Here is an 18,125-nt window from a genome sequence, read left to right as displayed (position 1 = left end):
TTTGAGACATAATTTATTAGAAAAAAAATTATGGAATATATTATGTTGACACTGTAATTATTTTATTTTAATCATAAGTATATGCCTGATTTTGTTTCCTTTGCAATCTCATTGCCTGATTGAAGATGAAGAACATTCTGGTCAAAAAAGTTCAACTCAGGAAGCCACCAATATTTCTTTAGATGGAAGTGTTACAGAGGGATTCCAGGACAAAGTGGAAAGGTTTGTTCTCATTAAAATCTTGTCCGTATTATGAAGGGCTTTGCTTTTGGGATTAGTTTATAGAAGGAAAATAGCTAGCTCACATATTTTTGCCAGAGTTATTATGAAAACAGAGCATCTACTGGTATTTAGTTTTTGAGTAACAATGTAAATTGATCAGAAAGTTGGAGAACCTTTTATAATATTTTGGGTCCATCAGGTGAGACAGTCAGTGTTGCATGTTGCCCTGCAGTACAACCTAGGTTTGATTCTTAGCTAAGGTCTTCCATTCCTGACTTCTAGTAGGGAAGGAATACTGTGGAGGCTGTGGGAGTCATGGTAATCAAGCAGTGGTGACAGCTGTTGCAGTTAGGACCCATAATTACACCATTGTGACTAGTCCCTGGCAAAGATTGTCACTGTAATAACTGAACTAAATTAAGTTGGTGGGAATAGATAAAATAAGGAGAAAAACTTATATTGAGTAGCTTCAAATGAAGGCTCGTGGTCCGAGATCCCAGCCCTGTTTCCTGTTTGAGCTTGAAGCCGTATGCTGATAGTTGTCTGTACCATTTAGTGGCTGAGCTATTTACATTTTAAAAAAGCTCACATTTCTTGTTCTTCTTGATATTTGTTTCTAATTCTTTATTTTGTTTAGAATAACAAAAAAACTTGAAGAAAGACAAGAACAGAAAAAAAAAGATGAGGAGCAGGTAAAGTGAAATTGGATCCACATTACTACCCTGCCTATTTCCAGTCATGATAGTGAATGCTGATTTTTCATTGTGAAAATGATCAATCACCAGCTAGGATTACTCAGTGCTTACATATACAGTGGTGGAAATAAGTATTTGATCCCTTGCTGATTTTGTAAGTTTGCCCACTGACAAAGACATGAGCAGCCCATAATTGAAGGGTAGGTTATTGGTAACAGTGAGAGATAGCACATCACAAATTAAATCCGGAAAATCACATTGTGGAAAGTATATGAATTTATTTGCATTCTGCAGAGGGAAATAAGTATTTAATCCCTCTGGCAAACAAGACCTAATACTTGGTGGCAAAACCCTTGTTGGCAAGCACAGCGGTCAGACGTCTTCTGTAGTTGATGATGAGGTTTGCACACATGTCAGGAGGAATTTTGGTCCACTCCTCTTTGCAGATCATCTCTAAATCATTAAGAGTTCTGGGCTGTCGCTTGGCAACTCGCAGCTTCAGCTCCCTCCATAAGTTTTCAATGGGATTAAGGTCTGGTGACTGGCTAGGCCACTCCATGACCCTAATGTGCTTCTTCCTGAGCCACTCCTTTGTTGCCTTGGCTGTATGTTTTGGGTCATTGTCGTGCTGGAAGACCCAGCCACGACCCATTTTTAAGGCCCTGGCGGAGGGAAGGAGGTTGTCACTCAGAATTGTACGGTACATGGCCCCATCCATTCTCCCATTGATGCGGTGAAGTAGTCCTGTGCCCTTAGCAGAGAAACACCCCCAAAACATAACATTTCCACCTCCATGCTTGACAGTGGGGACGGTGTTCTTTGGGTCATAGGCAGCATTTCTCTTCCTCCAAACACGGCGAGTTGAGTTCATGCCAAAGAGCTCAATTTTTGTCTCATCTGACCACAGCACCTTCTCCCAATCACTCTTGGCATCATCCAGGTGTTCACTGGCAAACTTCAGACGGGCCGTCACATGTGCCTTCCGGAGCAGGGGGACCTTGCGGGCACTGCAGGATTGCAATCCGTTATGTCGTAATGTGTTACCAATGGTTTTCGTGGTGACAGTGGTCCCAGCTGCCTTGAGATCATTGACAAGTTCCCCCCTTGTAGTTGTAGGCTGATTTCTAACCTTCCTCATGATCAAGGATACCCCACGAGGTGAGATTTTGCGTGGAGCCCCAGATCTTTGTCGATTGACAGTCATTTTGTACTTCTTCCATTTTCTTACTATGGCACCAACAGTTGTCTCCTTCTCGCCCAGCGTCTTACTGATGGTTTTGTAGCCCATTCCAGCCTTGTGCAGGTGTATGATCTTGTCCCTGACATCCTTAGACAGCTCCTTGCTCTTGGCCATTTTGTAGAGGTTAGAGTCTGACTGATTCACTGAGTCTGTGGACAGGTGTCTTTCATACAGGTGACCATTGCCGACAGCTGTCTGTCATGTAGGTAACGAGTTGATTTGGAGCATCTACCTGGTCTGTAGGGGCCAGATCTCTTACTGGTTGGTGGGGGATCAAATACTTATTTCCCTCTGCAGAATGCAAATAAATTCATATACTTTCCACAATGTGATTTTCCGGATTTAATTTGTGATGTGCTATCTCTCACTGTTACCAATAACCTACCCTTCAATTATGGGCTGCTCATGTCTTTGTCAGTGGGCAAACTTACAAAATCAGCAAGGGATCAAATACTTATTTCCACCACTGTAGGAGTCCTTCTACTAAAGCTTAGCTTTTGCTAATGGAATTATCACAAGTTAAATGCTAAGAAGTGGAGGAGTGGCCTAATGGTTAGTGCAGCGGGTTTGATTCCCACTTCTGCGTCATGGTCAGCAGTGAATTGAGATCCTGGGGAACCAGGTTCAAGTCCCCCTGCAGCTCCATGTGACCCTGGGCAAGTCACTTGACCCTCCATTTCCCTAGGTACAACAGTAGTACAATGTACTACTTAGATTGTGATCCTACTAGGGGCAGACCCAGTACCTGTAAACCACTTATGTCTAAGTGGTATATAAATACTTGAATAAATGAATGAATTTTTATACATTTGGGCTTCTTAGCATGTAGCGTGCACTGATTCCGTTAGCACATATTAAGCTTTAGTAAAAGGGCCCCATTGTAATTTTGGGTGGTCTATGAATCATACTTTATTTCCCTACTAGACCAGTTCAAACTAATGGGTTGTGACTCCTTTCTACCGCACATGGAGATAGCAAAAACTGGAGACTACCAGCGATACCACTGATATAAGTGCTGGTGCAGCCTGGAACACTCCAGTATTTTGTACATCCAGCAGATGTTGTAGATCAGATTGGTGCAGCAGTGATACAGGTCTGACACCCTGGAACACAGTCCATGGATCACATTTAGCAAGGTTGAGCCAGGAGTGGTTGATCATCGTGCCCCAAGCTGGTGCCTGTGGATCCGTCCTTGGTGTATGGGGCCCGTGCTAGCAGGTATTGTGGATCTCATTGGCTTCCCCTCCTCCTTCCCTGGTTTTGGGCTGTGTAGCATTTAAAAAAAAAAAAAAGGTTGGGCATTCAGCTTAATTTCCCTATCTGCAGTTAAGGGAATAAGGCTTTTTTTTAAAGTAAAGTTTCTATGCAGCAAAGTGAACGTTGCTTTTTAGATGGGGCAGCAGTGCTGGTTCAGCGGCGTTCACTCCCAGAAGCCCTCTGGTAATTCTCCTGTGGGTCATGGGTGCAGGGGAGGGGGGTATGACAAAGCAGCAGCCTGTTGCTCAAACATTCTGAGGGGGCCTGCTGTTGAGGAGCCTACAGGAGCCAGCTGCTCCTTTGCCCCTCCTGCGAAGGGTTGAGCTTGGTCCCAGTTTCTTCACTCCTGGCTCCCCTTCTTATAGGAGAGTGTTTTGGAGAAAGCCACCTTTAGATGTAACTGAGTTGGCTATGGTTCTCATACCTTTGGCATTGAGTGGTTGATGTGGCCTTGAAGGTGTAGTTAAGTAAACTTTCTTTCAAGACTCGCTTACTCCTTCAAGCTTTTAGAAAAGCTAAAGAGACTAGAGCTCTTCATCTTAGAGAAGACCAATTTTGTTGCACACTTTGAGTCAACTTGTTTGACTGGATTTTGCATCCATAATGTTAAAATGTATTTCATCGGAATTAGCATCAAAAACTGTACAGGTTTTAAATTTTGTAGATGTGTTTGGATTTTATTAGACCCCAAAAATGACATTTTGGTAAATGTCGCGCACTCATGGACTGACAACCTTTCAGAAAAGGGGGTCTAGATCTGCAACTATTGCAGTTAGAGACCTCAAATTTTGGGAAACTTAGTTTAACACCTGAATCGCGCAACAGATACAATTTGAACAAAATTGGAGAACATGATGGTGGGAACTTTTTTTAAATTTTAGACCACTTGGCTTGGAATGACCCATCATGAAATTCGACAAGTGCTTCCTTCAGTTCTGGGTTGGACAGGCATTTTCAGGTTGATGATAGCTTTACAAACCTTTTCCAAGGTGGTGGTGATTGGTGTATTTTCGTAAGCAGGGAATCAGGATTCATTCTTGCTTGGAGGACCAATTGATTTGCACCAACTTAGAGGTGGCTCAATAGCAGCCAGAACAGAAGTGATTCAACTGCTCTAACAATTCAGCTGGGTGTTGAACTGTGCCAAGAACTACCTTGTGCCCTTCCAGGATTTAGTTTATCTTGGGGTGGGGGGGGGGGGCTGTCTTTCTGCTAGAGAAGTGCATGGCAAAGTTATAACCACAGGTGTAAGTGTTGTACGCTCAACAATGCCCTGTGAGCCTGGGACAATCCACAGGTCGTTGGGCCCATGGTGGTGACTCTAGAAGTGGTGTCCTGGGTGAGAGCTCATAAGTGAACACTGCAGCAAGTGCTTCTGTACTAGTGGGTGCCTTTGTCAGGGCTTTGAGGCATGCCTTTTTTCCTAGCCCAATAAGCAAAGCTTTGACTTGGTGGGAAGACCCCAGGCAGCTGTTGGTTGGGGGTTCCCCCAAATGGGTGATAGTGACCTCTGTTGCAAGCCTCCAGGGCTGGTATGCCTGTTGTCTGGGAAGTCTTGCATAGTCTGTTTGATCTCACAGCAGCATTGTGAACCATCAGTCACCTGGAGACGAGCTGTTCGGTCCCCTTGCAGTTCCTTCCCCTAGCATGGGCCAAAGTGGTTTAAGTTCTATATGATAGTGCCAAGGCTGTGGCATACATCAATAGGCAAAGAGGCTTGCCTTGCCTTCATTAGCACGTCATTCGCTTCCCTTCTTACCGGATGGGATTATAAACGGTACCCGATCATACAATGAGTAAGATTTCGTCACAGACCCTCAAGAAGACTGAGCACCAAGCCTCTCAGCAATCCTTAGGAGCCCGCAGCGCCACGTGTCTCCGTCTTCTCTCTCGCACTCTGAGTCTGACTTGTCGGTGTCCCAGACTGAGGCGCACTCCCCCCCCCCCCCCCCCCCTCCATTATCACGGGAGATACTGAAGGAGCTGGCAAAGTCTTTACAGGTTATTCGAGAGGAGACTAAATCCTCTAAAGATGAAATTCTTGAACGTGTGGAGGTACTTAGCTCGGATCTGCGCGAGTTGGGTAGCAGTATGGAAGATTTGGAGGGGTGTGTGGAGGAGCATGCTGAGCATTCCATGGAGATGGACTCTAAGCTGCAGCAGGTCTGTGCTTATGCTGATTTGCAGTACAAAGTAGATGATGTGGAGAATCAGGGCGGGGGGGGGGGGGGGGCGCTGGAACAACCTCTGCTTTCGTGGCGTCCCTGAAAATGGTGATGCTGAAGATGTTATAACTATTGTTCGTGTGATCTGTGAAAAGTTACTGGGATCTGATTCTTCTTCAGGAACAATTGAGATTGAGAGAGCCCAGAGAACTCTTGGGAAGCCTATGGATAATAGACCTCTGGATATCGCGAGGTTTGCTTCCTGTATCTCTAGGGAGCGTTTGCTGCAATGTGCTCGCCAGACTCCATTTGTTGCTTACAATGATGCCAAGGTTATGATTTACCAGGATCTTTCTCAATGCACGCTTTCCCAGAGATGCCTCATGAAGCCAGCTTTGGACATTTTATTGAAGGAAAAGATCTCCTACCGCTGGGCTTTCCCCTTTGCTCTGCTTTTCACCCTCAATGGGAAGCTGCACTGTGCCCGCCATCTCAGCAAAACATGGAAGATATTACATGAGGCGGGTTTGTCATCAGCGGCGGCTTCACCAACAGAGCTAGCCCCTTCAACCAAAGCACGCCTTCAAAAATGGAAACGGGTTCTTCCTAAAACTAAGAATTCTTCTGCTATGGTTTGACTTTTGCTTTCAGGACTTAAGGAGGTCTTGGGTCTCCTGCCTAGAAAGGATTTTGTGACTTTATTTAAGTGTAGATGCTTGCTTGGTGTTTGTATGTATATTTTAGTATGGATAGGTTGTTTGTAAAGTGCGGGAGGTGGGTTTGGGATGGTCTGTTGGGCATTGTGGGTTCTTCTTCTTTTTTACCCATTCAGGACTCGGTGTTGTCTGGTGTTGGATTGGGGGAGGGTACGGGGGGGGGGGGGGGGGGGTTGTATGGGGTTTTTGTTGTTCTTAGATCCCTCACTTAGGAATAGTTGGGTTCCGATGTGTGCTTTTGATCTAAACAGGGAGGTAAGCTGTTATCTCTGAGTGTTGATTTAAAGTTTTTGACATATAATATCAAGGCGACTACTTTATTTAAGAAATCGTTGTCCTATATGTTTGTCTTCTATTTTTATTAGTTTTTTTTATGCTGTGACTTCTGTGTATTTTGTTAATTTGTGTAACTTATTATTTGTGAGTGCTCAGTAAAACCTGTTGCTGAGGCTGGACTCTTTGAAAGCAACATATCATGCAAACATCTTTGCACTCAATGCCCTCCCTTCCTCCTTCAAAGCTATTGGAGCTAATGTGCTGTGGTTTATATCCAGTTCTTAAAAACTACTAAGCACTACCCCTGCTGATACACAAAACCTCCGAACACTTAGCTTTGGGCTTGATCTTTTTTTTCTTTGTTGTTCCATTCAGCCTCAGCCAGCAGTCTGTGCTCCTGTGATGAAAGTGATTTAAAACAATGCTGAATCAGCAGCTCAGTGTGTGTCCGGATTCTCTCTTTCTTAAACTTGTTGTTCTCAACCAGAAGAGAGAGATAACTCCAGTGAAAATTCTTAAGATATAATATCAAGGGCCAGAACTCACCCCAAAAACACCAAAAGTTATTCAAGGAACTTTTGTTTCACAAACCTGAAGTGGTGGTCTTGCAGGAAACACATTTTAAAAGGGAACATGAAAAATTCTTGTTCCAGCCTCATTATCCATGTGTCTGGTGTGCTTCTGCTGTTGATGCTTCTAGGAAACATGGGGTTGCAATTTTGCTTCTTTCTTCTTTACAGGTTCAGGTGATGAAGACCAGGCGGTACCCTGCTGGAAGATATTTGCTTTTACATTTATTAATAGATAATCTGGCTTTTTCTTTGGCCTCTGTTTATGCTCCTAATGATTCACAGGAGAAATGTTTTGACAGGCTTGGCAAGATTTTTCTGTCAAATCCCTATGGATAGATGATAGTGGGGGTGATTTTAACACATCCTTTCACCCAACCTTGGATAGGACTGGTTCGGTGTCGGCTATGGATGTTAAGAACTCAAAAGCTTTGAGAGGACTTGCGTGAACCTTGGGTACTTGTGACTTGTGGTGTGTGCATCATCCGACGGAGTGGTACTACTCCTATTCTCGTTCTTATGATTCTTACTCCTGCATTGATCACCTTTTAGTTGACACCTCTCTGGCACAGGGGGGAGAGCTTTCGGACATTGGTCCTATTACCATATCTGATCATGCTCCGACTTGGGTCCAACTTCCGTCTCTTTGTGAGGAGGAAAGATATAGGCGGTGGACCTTGAATACAATTCTTCTGAGGGACGAGGAGATCCGAGCTGGTTATAGATCTCTTTTGCGGGAATACCTTGACATTAACTTGAACTCGGGTCCCTCTTTGAGGTTTGTCTGGGATGCCCTAAAAGCTGTAACTAGGGGATTCTTCTTGCAGAAGGCTAGCTCGCAGACTCTTTCTAGACTTGTGGAAGTGGCAAATTGTCTTTCCCAGCTGACCCAATTGGAGGAATGTCATAAATCCTCTCGATCGGTCTCCACTCTACGGGAGATCCAATCCCTTTGCCTAAGGTTAGATAATATATATTCAGATCAGTTGCAGTTTCTCAGAGGCCAACAACAACAAACTCACTGTCAACCATAACAAACCAGGTCATTCCTTGACCATTAAATTTCGGCAGCAACGAGTCGTCCGCACTATCCTTAAGATTGGAGATGGTAGGAATGAAGTCATCTTTGATTCGTTAATGTTTTCAAACCTTTTACCAGTCCCTATATTTGTCCTACTCCACGATCCATCCAGAGGCAATTGAGGCCTTTTTGTCTTCTCAAACACTTCCCTCCTTAACTGAAGCACATCGTGGTGCTCTGAAGCGTCCGGTCCTTGTGGATGAAGTCACCCAGGTTATTAAAGATCTTCCAACTGGAAAATACCCTGGACTGGATGGTTTGCTGAATGATTTTTACAAATCATTTCGGGGGGAGTTAGCTCCTATATTATTTGAGATTCTTAATGAGGTATGTTCTGGGATGGCTCTGCCTTCCTCAATGCTGGAAACTTGGATTGCGGTGATTCCAAAACCAGGCAAGGACAAAATAGAGTGTTCCTCTTTTATCGCCCCATTTCAGTTCTTAACTCTGATGTTAAAATACTAGCCAAGGTCCTCGCTAATCGGTTAGCAAAAGTTCTACACGATTTAATTCATCCTGACCAAGTAGGCTTTGTTCCTCAAAAGCAGGCCATGGATAATGTTCGCTGTATGGTTAATTTGGTACATGAGGCCCGAAGGCTTGAGATTCCCATTTGCCTTCTTGGTTTAGATGCTGAGAAGGCATTTGATCGTGTCCATTGGCCATTCAGGCATAGGGTAATGGAGCGATTTGGTCTTGGGCCGGGATTCGGGCTGGATTCAAGCCTTTTATGCATCTTCTCGAGCTTGTGTTCATATTAATGGTGGCAATACACCTATTTTTTCTTTTATCTAGGGGTACCCATCAGGGATGTCCTCTTTCCCAACGTTATTTGCTTTGGTTATGGAACCTCTCATTGTTGCTATATGTGCTAATCCTAACGTCTCGCGTATTATAGTAGGTGACCACAAATATAAATTGGCTATGTTCACTGATGACATTCTTCTTTTTCTAACCAAACCATTAATTTCCTTGCCTAATCATTTAAAGCTTTTAGTCAAATATTCCTCCGTATCTGGTTTTAAACTTAATATGGCTAAACCGGAAGCCATGGTAATTGGGATTTCCCATCAGGTCTTACGATCTCTCCAACAGTCCTTTCCATTTCGGTGGGTGACTCGAGGCCTTTAAGTACCTGGAGATTCAGCTAACCAAAAAATTTCTGAATTATTCTCGGCTAACTATCCCCCCCTTTTGCGGGAATTATATAAAGACTTGGAGTGTTGGGATACTTTTGAATTATCTTGGTTTGGTAGGGTTGCCATGTTGAAAATGAATGTTTTGCCCCGTCTGATGTACCTCTTCCAGGTTCTCCCTCTCTGTTTATTCTGTAATTTTCTGTCTGGTTCGCAGGACCGTCTCCTCCGCTTTATATGGTCCACGTTTGCCTAGATCTTTACTCTATCAGGATCAAAAAAAGGGTAGCTTGGGTGTTCCCATTGTCTTTTGGTACTATAAGGCTGCTCAAGCTCATGCCGCTCTTGAATGATTTCAGGCTAGCTCTCAAAAGTTGTGGATAGGTTTCGAACAAGCTTCGATTGGTCATTGTCTTTTGCGTTTACTAATGTGGCTTCCGTGTAGATATCATTCTCTGCAGAAGGATTCATGTCCTTTGATTTTTACTACCTTTTATTATTGGGATGGATTATTTGCCAATCCTGACTCAGTTTTGTCCAAACTAATGCCTATAGCTGTAACAGGTACCTTTCTGGTGCAGCCAAGGATAGAACAATCTCCTGCAGCCACAGGCTCCCGGTACAATGAAGAAATAGATGTCCACCAGTAACTTCAATCTTAAAGGCTTTTATTCCATGCAGGTTTCTAGTACAAAGTTCCAACAGCAGCATTCACCTTCAATCTTAAGCACATATAAGCCACCTGAAAGTGTGTGGCAAATAGTCCCCTTTAAGCAGCAGGCTATCAGCACATACCAGGATTCAATACAGGCTTACAGTCAGCTCCAGTCTGAGATCTTTATCCAGTGCACAATAAACAGTAGTTCAATTCCCAAGACAAACAGTTCTTTCAGTTCAACATCGCAGTTCAGTCACCAAGAAGCAGTTTCTACCTTCTATCCTCTTTACCTTCAGGAGAGTTCAATACTTTAAGGACTCCCTCTACCCAAGGAATTTCAGCCTGCTTCTGTACTTTAGGGACCTCCCTGCCCAAGGGTTTTCAGCCTGCAACTGCTTCTCTCCTTCTTCTTCTCTCTCCGGAACTGAACTCCTGAGACTCCTTCCCACCTGCCTAATCAAGCCCTGGCTTCAGCTACCACAACCAGTCATTCTCCTTCCATTAGCTTCCCCACACCCATACCAGCTGAGTTAAGCATTAGACTAATGAGACCAATGTTGAGCTCCTGCACACAGGGTTTCCTAACTCTCTTTCCGCCTAGTGGCAGCCACTCTACACAACCTGCCAGCTTACACCTATGTCTTCCCCGATTGCAGCTAGGAGTCCAGTCCGGGTTCTTCATCTCACCCTCTAGCTCCTTGCCTGCAATGCCTTCTGGGACTTGTATTTCAGACTGAAACTGCCTTAACCCAACTATCCTGGATGTGCTTATACTCAGTTGAAACATTTTTCTTTCTTCCGCTGATGTTAAGGCCAGGGTGCTTCGAGAGGATTCTTTGAAGATTTTTGTGAAGATTCTAAGGGGACGAGGGGTCTTATCTGTTGTTTGTATAAATATCAACGTAGTCAAATGCACCCCCATGTGCAGCATCAATTGCGTTGACATCGTAAATTGGGTGTGACATTGGGTGATGAGGGCTGGATTTTGCTAGAAAATGCCTTACAGAAGATTTCTATTTCTGTCCCTTTTAAAGAAAATGCTGTAAAAGTTTTGTACAGGTGGTATCTTACTCCTGCTTGTCTTCACCACGTTTCCTATAGTGTCTCCATTGTGCTGGCAGGAGTGTGGGCAGAGGGTACCATGGGCCACCTTTGGTGGTCTTGTGTGAAGGTTCGGGCTTATTGGAAGGCAATTCAGCATAGACCAGCGTTGGCTGTCTAAGCCCATTAAGTGGTCACTTGAATATTTTCTTTTCCCCAAGAAACCTCCAGGCCTTACTAAATCACAGGCCTTACTGGTTCCTCATGCTTTGTCAGCTGCTAGTCACCCTGGCTGCTCAATGTAAATCTCCCACTGTCCCTTTCTTGGTTAAATGGTTAAATAAGATGTGGTACATATGTGAAATGGAGAGGCTTTGGGCCCTACGTTGCCATTCCTTGCCTAAGTGGGAGGGTATCTGGAATCCTTTCCTGAAACACTGCTCTTGCTGAAAGCTTTTTTTTTTTTTTTTTTTTTTGTCTCCCCCCCCCACTTTTTTTTCTTCTTTTATAAGAGGGGGGGGGGGGGAGAGAATAATAAAAACTTTGTTAGAAATGTTGGAAGTACACATTTACTTTTCTTATTCCAGTTTTGAGAATTGACTACATATTGTTCAGGTTCTCTCTGCTTAGAGGAGGGTGTATCCCTTTATCATTGTATTATACTTGATTAAGTATTCTGTTTGTGTCTTGCTTGTTCTTTGTTTCTCACTATTCAATAAACACTTCTATGAATTAAAAAAAAAAAAAAAAAAAGAGGAACTTGCAGTGCAGCACTGGAAGTAGGATAGGCTCTTTCACCGGGCAGAGTGTTATTTCTGTCATCTCTGCAATTCGCATTAGTAGAGTAGAGAACAGGCAGGTGCACTTCCTCAGTCAGAATGCCTTGGATCAAGGGGACTGGGAGCAAATCCTCTCCCCCCTCCCCCCCAAACCTGGGAACATTCATTTGTCTACTTGCAGGTCATAGAGATCCCAAATCTCTTTTGGCTTACAACCTGGCCCTTGAAAGGCAGTGCTTGAGAATCAGAGGTTCCTTGGCTTTGGTCATCTCCACTCTCCTCAAAATCTGCAAGTGTTCTATGCCTTGGTTTGGAGAGCCTTTGGGTGCTGGTGTGAGGAGATGAATCTTTCTCCATGGTTTGTTCAGGTCCTGTTGGTTCTGGAGTTTTTTTTTTTTGTTTTGTTTTTTGCAGAGGGTTTTTGAACAGGTCCTGGCTGTTGTCATGCTGAAGGTTCAAGATGTAGCCATCTCCCATTTCAGAGGCAAAGTTGAAGGTTTGTTTTTTTTTTGATAGCAGTCTGTTTGGCCAGACTAGTCTCTGAGCTGCAGGCTTTATTGTGCATAGACCCTTTTCTATCCTTTTCAGAAGCAGTCCCTATTCACACGGTTTAGTACTTATTACTAAAAGTGTTGTCCCACTTTCAAGTAAATCAGGTAGTTCATCGTGGACCAGGGAAGTCAGGAGTTCTCGGTGGGGCTGCATAATCTTGATGTTTACAGAGTATTGTTGCGGTATCTGGAAGTGGAGTGGAGGAGTGGCCTAGTGGTTAGGGTGGTGGACTTTGGTCCTGGGGAACTGAGGAACTGAGTTCGATTCCCACTTCAGGCACAGGCAGCTCCTTGTGACTCTGGGCAAGTCACTTAACCTCCATTGCCCCATGTAAGCTGCATTGAGCCTGCCATGAGTGGGAAAGCGCAGGGTACAAATGTAAAAAAAAAAAAAAAAGTCACCAACTCCTTTCACTTCTCAATCGGGCTTTTTGTTCTGTTTCAGGGCCCATATGAAGGACAGATTGCAGCTTATATTAGGTCGCCAGAAGATATATGCAGAGCAGTGATGTGGGCATTGTTGCTTTCCTATGTGAAGTGCTACAAGATTGATGTGTTGGTCAGAGGTGATGCTACCTTTGGTAGAGCTGTGATTCAGGGGGCCTTGATCTCCCTTCTCAGGTATAGCTCTGGTACATCCCACTAGTTTGGACTTGTCTAGAAGAGATGGTAAAGAAGGTGAAATTTGTTCATACTTGTTAGTTTCCTTTCCCTTGGCCTTGCTGGATCAGTCTAGTAGACCTACCCTGGAAGACTGATGTGGGGAGCAGTCTCAGGTTCTGTATGCTGGAATCTTGCAGTTTTGTATGTAGTTTATATTTTTGGTCTAAGTGTTATGGTGCAGTGCATTAAAAAAAAAAATAAAAGAGTTGGGGGCGGAGAAGAAATAGGGGTCTTGGTTAAAATAATGTTCTTGGTCAGTATGACAACATACAGATCTAGATTGTCACTGGTGGTCTTCAGTTTTCCCTACCTTCATCTGCTGGTAGGAAGGAGTCACAACCCACTAGGGATAAAGGAAAGTAACAAGTGTGAACAAATTTCATCGTTGGTAGATCTTTTCAAGTTTTTTTTTTTATCCTAAACACAGACTAAATGAAACTCTTCTGATCATTATATTGGGCCTCAAATTATTGACCATCTTTTTCATACTTAATTGAATGTGTTTGATAACTGAAACTGATCATGCATCTTAAGTATATAATGCTTTATTTCCCTTCTACAGAGAGAAATTAAAAAGGAAATTGAACGCAGGAAAACTGGGAAAGATATGTTAGAGTTCAAAAGAAGACAGGAGGAAGATCTTGCAAAGCGAATGCTAGAGGAACGGAACCGAGAAAAGGCAGAAGAAAAGGCAGCCCGGGAGCGTATCAAGCAGCAGATTGCATTGGTAATTTCTTCATTAAGCTTCCTTTCCAAACTTGATTGCATGTCATAGACGTTTTAGCCTTTGACTACTCCATGAAATTACTTCTGATCAGGTGTACTACGAAAGAGTTGGCACTGCCTGACCAGCATCTGGTTTCTGCTCTCATTACCTCTCAAGAGAGAACCATAGTAACCTGGTAAATGAAAGCAGATAAAAACTGACGTGACTATTCAATCTTCCCAGCTGAGTTTCATCTCTTTGGTAACCAAATCATAAAGAAGGGTGGCACAGGCAGGGTCCTCAAAGCAATCCCTAAGTGACTATATAAGTCAGAGGGTGTGGAAACAGGATTTCACAACAGAAGCAACTTGAGAATCAGTTGGTAATCTATGGTGGACTCCTAAATAACAGAACACATGAGCCAGGGCTGAAGGTGTGCCAGAGATAGTGGAGAGAGTGAAAGGCGAAGGGGATGCCCCGTGATGCTGGAATCTACAGTTTTGCTGGAGTTAAGGGTAAGATAAGGAAAAGTCTGGAGCCAGGAAGTCAATAAAAGAGGGATGTACTAGAAAGCAGAATCTTGACAGTGTTGCATTGAGAATGAGAAACTGAGGGAAGGTCAGCATGTTCCAATATAAGGGATGTGACAGATTTTCTTCTTCTTGAAGGAAAGTAAAGGCATTTTTGTTTGTTCAGGCATTTAATTGTAATGTTTGAATTTCATTGTCTTTTAGCTTTGTATATGTTTTATATGTTGCATTAATTTTAGATGTTTGCTATAAGTTGCAAAGGACAATATGGATTGGGTGAGATATAAAATAAATGTCGTAAGTATTGATAACTGGGTAAGCAACTGAAGTTCTTCAATACCACAGGCCAGTCAGGTTTTCAAGATAGTCACAATGAATATGCATGAAATGTATTTATTTACAATGGAGGCTGCAGATGCATATCAAGTATGCTCAGTGTAGATGTTTTGAAAGCCTGACTGTGACCATTGAAGACCTCTACCCCCTGTTGTAAAACCTTTACCGTCACATGTGTATATTTCCTGGGCTCTAGATTAGAAGTTCTCAACCTAGTCCTTGGGACACACCAATCCAATCTGGTTTTCAAAATATCCTTGATGAAAATTCATGAGAGAAATTTGCATGCACTGTCTCCATTGTATAGAAATCTGTCTCGTATATATTCGTTGTGGGTATTTTGAAAACCTGACTGGCTGAGTATGTCCCAAGGACTGGTCGAGAATCCCTGCTGTAATGGGAACTGTCTTCTGTATTGCTCAAATGTAAGATAAGAAATATTAAAGAGGGAGGGCACGTTATAAGCAAGTTAAGTTTAAATTTATTTTTAAAAAGGCACATCTTCATACCTTGGCTTTTAGTGTGATGTGGAAAGATGCAGACTGGACTCTGAGACATTGAGGGCCTTTAGTGAGTTAATATGCATTAATGGACATTCCTTAGCATCCCTCCGGACTGGCCCAGGATTGGACCGATGGGTTGTGCGCGCCTTCCAGCAGGTTGGAGACTGAGAAAAAACTCTGACTCTAGCGAGCCAATAAGAGCCCTGGTCATGTGACCCTAGCCTCAGTATTTTCTCAGTCTCCCAGCAGGTAGGAAGTGAGCCCATTAGTATCTCTCTTTCACTTTTCTGACTTTTGTCTTCTATTGGCTTTGATTTTGGTTTCTGTGCCACAGGAATTCTTTGGGGCTTGTTAGAATTTACGGCCTCTTTAGAGTGCAGCCCCAGGGGTGTTATACTCGGGTGCCCCGAGTCCCTCCCCCTATTCCTCCCCACCTCCCTTCTGTTAATTGATTCTTTAAGGGAAGGGTTCCCTTTTTGATTAGCAAAAGGGATTACCTTTGGGGGAGAGGCAGCCAGATTAAAAAAAAAAAAAATCAGAAATTCCAGTGTTTCTGCTTGCTTCTAGTGAGTAGCCTGCTCTGTTTTCTGTTCTGTGCGTTTGTGTTGTGTGGATCAGCTGTTAAAAACGAAACAAAAAACGAAGCAAGGACATGAAGAGAACAGCACTAAAGTATACAGAGGCAAGGTTTCTTTTATTTTCTCTTACCTTCCGTTTTCGGGGGAGTATTTGGTTCTTAGTCCTATTTCCGTCGGCAGAGCAGGGCCTTCAAGTAAAAAAATTTAGGCGCGAATTGTGTGCGCGCGGGCGCGACTGCCGCCATGTCGGAGAAGCTTAAGAGATGCGCTGTATGCCAGCGTCGGGGAGTTGCTTCATCCGGCGCTTGTAAATATTGTACGGCCCTACTGTCTGCATCGGGTCCGACTCTCTCTTCGGCTTCGGGAGTTTCGTCAGCGGTTCAGGGTCCCTCGCTGTCGCAGTCTTCTCAGGCGGTTTCTGAGGAATCGGGCACGCCCCCGGAGACTGCCTCCGTGAATTTGCCGCGACAGGCGGCCATTTTAACTCCCGCTCCGTTGTCGCCGTCATCTACTCCTCTTTCTGTTCCATCTGGTGATATTCTTCCGCCAGGAGCGCTGGTTCAAGCTGGGCCCACTGAGGCAGGGGGTTTTCCTCCTGAGTTTGTGCTCCAGATGTACCAGGCCTTTTTGCTGCACAAGGGTGATGCAGAAGCTGCACCAGGAGTTTCTGGCAGACCTGCTCCTCTGCCCCCTAAAAAGGTGAGGGAAAGTGGTTTGCATGGAGATTTTTGGGCTGATCAGGAGATGCCCTATCTGGAAGAAAAGGAAGATCTGGAAGAGAATGTCTGGAATGATCCAGATTTCTCTTCTACAGATCCTGAGGCGGCAGCTTTTGCCCAGGGGGAGGATCCTTCTGTGGCTAGAATTTTTCACAAAGGTGACTTGCAGGAGCTAATTGCTATGGTCTCCTCTACTTTGAATTTTGAAGATCTTCCGTCCGTTACTCAGACCCTTAATGTAGATTTCTTGATTAAAGGGTCGAGATCCGCAGCAAGGACTTTTCCCATGCATCAGGATATTTGGGATGTTGTTAAAGCGCAATTGGAAGTTCCAGATGCAGCTTTTCGTCCAACCAGATCTATGTCTTGTCTCTATCAGATACCGGAGGCGGATAAGACTCTGCTTAGGGTGCCAGTTGCGGATGCAGTGGTGTCGGCGGTTACTAAGCGTAATACAGTCCCCTTGGATGGGGGAACGGCTCTGCGGGATGTTCAGGACAGAAGATTGGATTCTCTGCTCAGGAATAGTTTTGATGTTTCTTCCTTGACAGTGCAGGCTGCCATTTGTGATTCCTTAGTAGCTAGAGCCTCCGGACTGGCAGATGGGCAGAGAGAGTCCTGGACAGGACTTCGGATGATCTTCAAGCTATCGATTTGGAGGTGGCCAGGATTGAGTCAGGGGCGGCTTTTCTGGCGGATGCCCTGTATGATTTGCTCCGAGCATCTTCTAAGTCTTTGGCTTTGGGGGTCGCTGCTCGTCGATCTTTGTGGTTAAAGGGTTGGTCGGCGGACGCGGCCTCCAAGTCAAAGTTGAGAAAGTTTCCCTTTAAAGATTCTTTCTTGTTTGGAGGAGAATTGGATAAGTTGGTTAATTCTTTGGGAGATGCTAAAGTTCCTCGCCTACCGCAAGATAGGCCTCGTCTGTCTGGCCGAGGTTCTTTGTTTGGTAGAGGCTCAGGGAGAGTTTTCCGTAGGTTTCAGGCTGGTCGGGGTTTTCAACCTCACAGGTCTTGTTTCTACAATAGGACTCAGTCCTTTCGGGGTTCTCGCAGAGGAGCGGGTTTCTCCAATCCAGGTTTTAGATCACAGTCCCGCCCTGCCCAATGAAGGTGCGGGGGACTCTCCTCTGGTCCCTGTCAGAGCTAGGCTTTCTCAGTTTTATCAGAGGTGGGCCCATATCACTTCAGATCAGTGGGTCTTGGAGGTTGTTCGAGACGGTTATGCCTTAGAGTTCGCAAGGCCTATTTCAGACACCTTTCTGGAGTCTCCGTCGCTCTCCTCTCAAGGTGAGGGAGGTTCAGGACACTCGAGGCTTTTAGATCTTCAGGCTATCTGTCCAGTCCCTCCTTCCGAGTACAGGCAAGGCCTGTATTCCATTTATTTTGTGGTACCCAAGAAGGAAGACTCTTTTCGCCCTATTTTGAATCTCAAAGCAGTCAATCGCGCTCTGAGTCACGAGCTTTCGCATGGAGACCCTGCGATCGGTCATAGTGGCTGTCCGCCAGGGAGAGTATTTGACAGCCTTAGATCTCACGGAGGCCTATTTGCATATTCCTATTCGTCCGGCACACCACAAGTTCTTGCGCTTTACAATCCTAGGGCAACATTTTCAGTTTCGCGCTCTACCCTTCGGTCTTGCGACGGCTCCACGCACCTTTACCAAAGTTATGGTTGTGGTAGCCGCGGCCCTCAGAAAAGAAGGGA

The 18,125-nt window shown here is 44.4% G+C and overlaps 1 protein-coding gene across 2 annotated transcripts in view; it reads left to right on the top strand.

Annotated features, from left to right (window-relative positions):
• The window catches only part of UBXN4 (UBX domain protein 4), a 92,880-nt gene that overhangs the window by 14,423 nt on the left and 60,332 nt on the right, over positions 1-18,125 (top strand). For both annotated transcript variants that reach the window (XM_030210902.1, XM_030210903.1), the window contains exons 6-8: positions 126-222; positions 860-914; positions 13,612-13,776. In XM_030210902.1, the coding sequence (XP_030066762.1) occupies positions 126-222; positions 860-914; positions 13,612-13,776 (317 nt within the window). The remainder of the gene's footprint in view (positions 1-125; positions 223-859; positions 915-13,611; positions 13,777-18,125) is intronic.

This window comes from Microcaecilia unicolor, chromosome 7 (assembly GCF_901765095.1).
Source record: "Microcaecilia unicolor chromosome 7, aMicUni1.1, whole genome shotgun sequence".
In the NCBI taxonomy this organism is placed as follows: Eukaryota; Metazoa; Chordata; class Amphibia; order Gymnophiona; family Siphonopidae; genus Microcaecilia; species Microcaecilia unicolor.
Note: the sequence above shows the minus strand (reverse complement) of the source record. Positions and strands in the feature narration are given on the sequence as shown.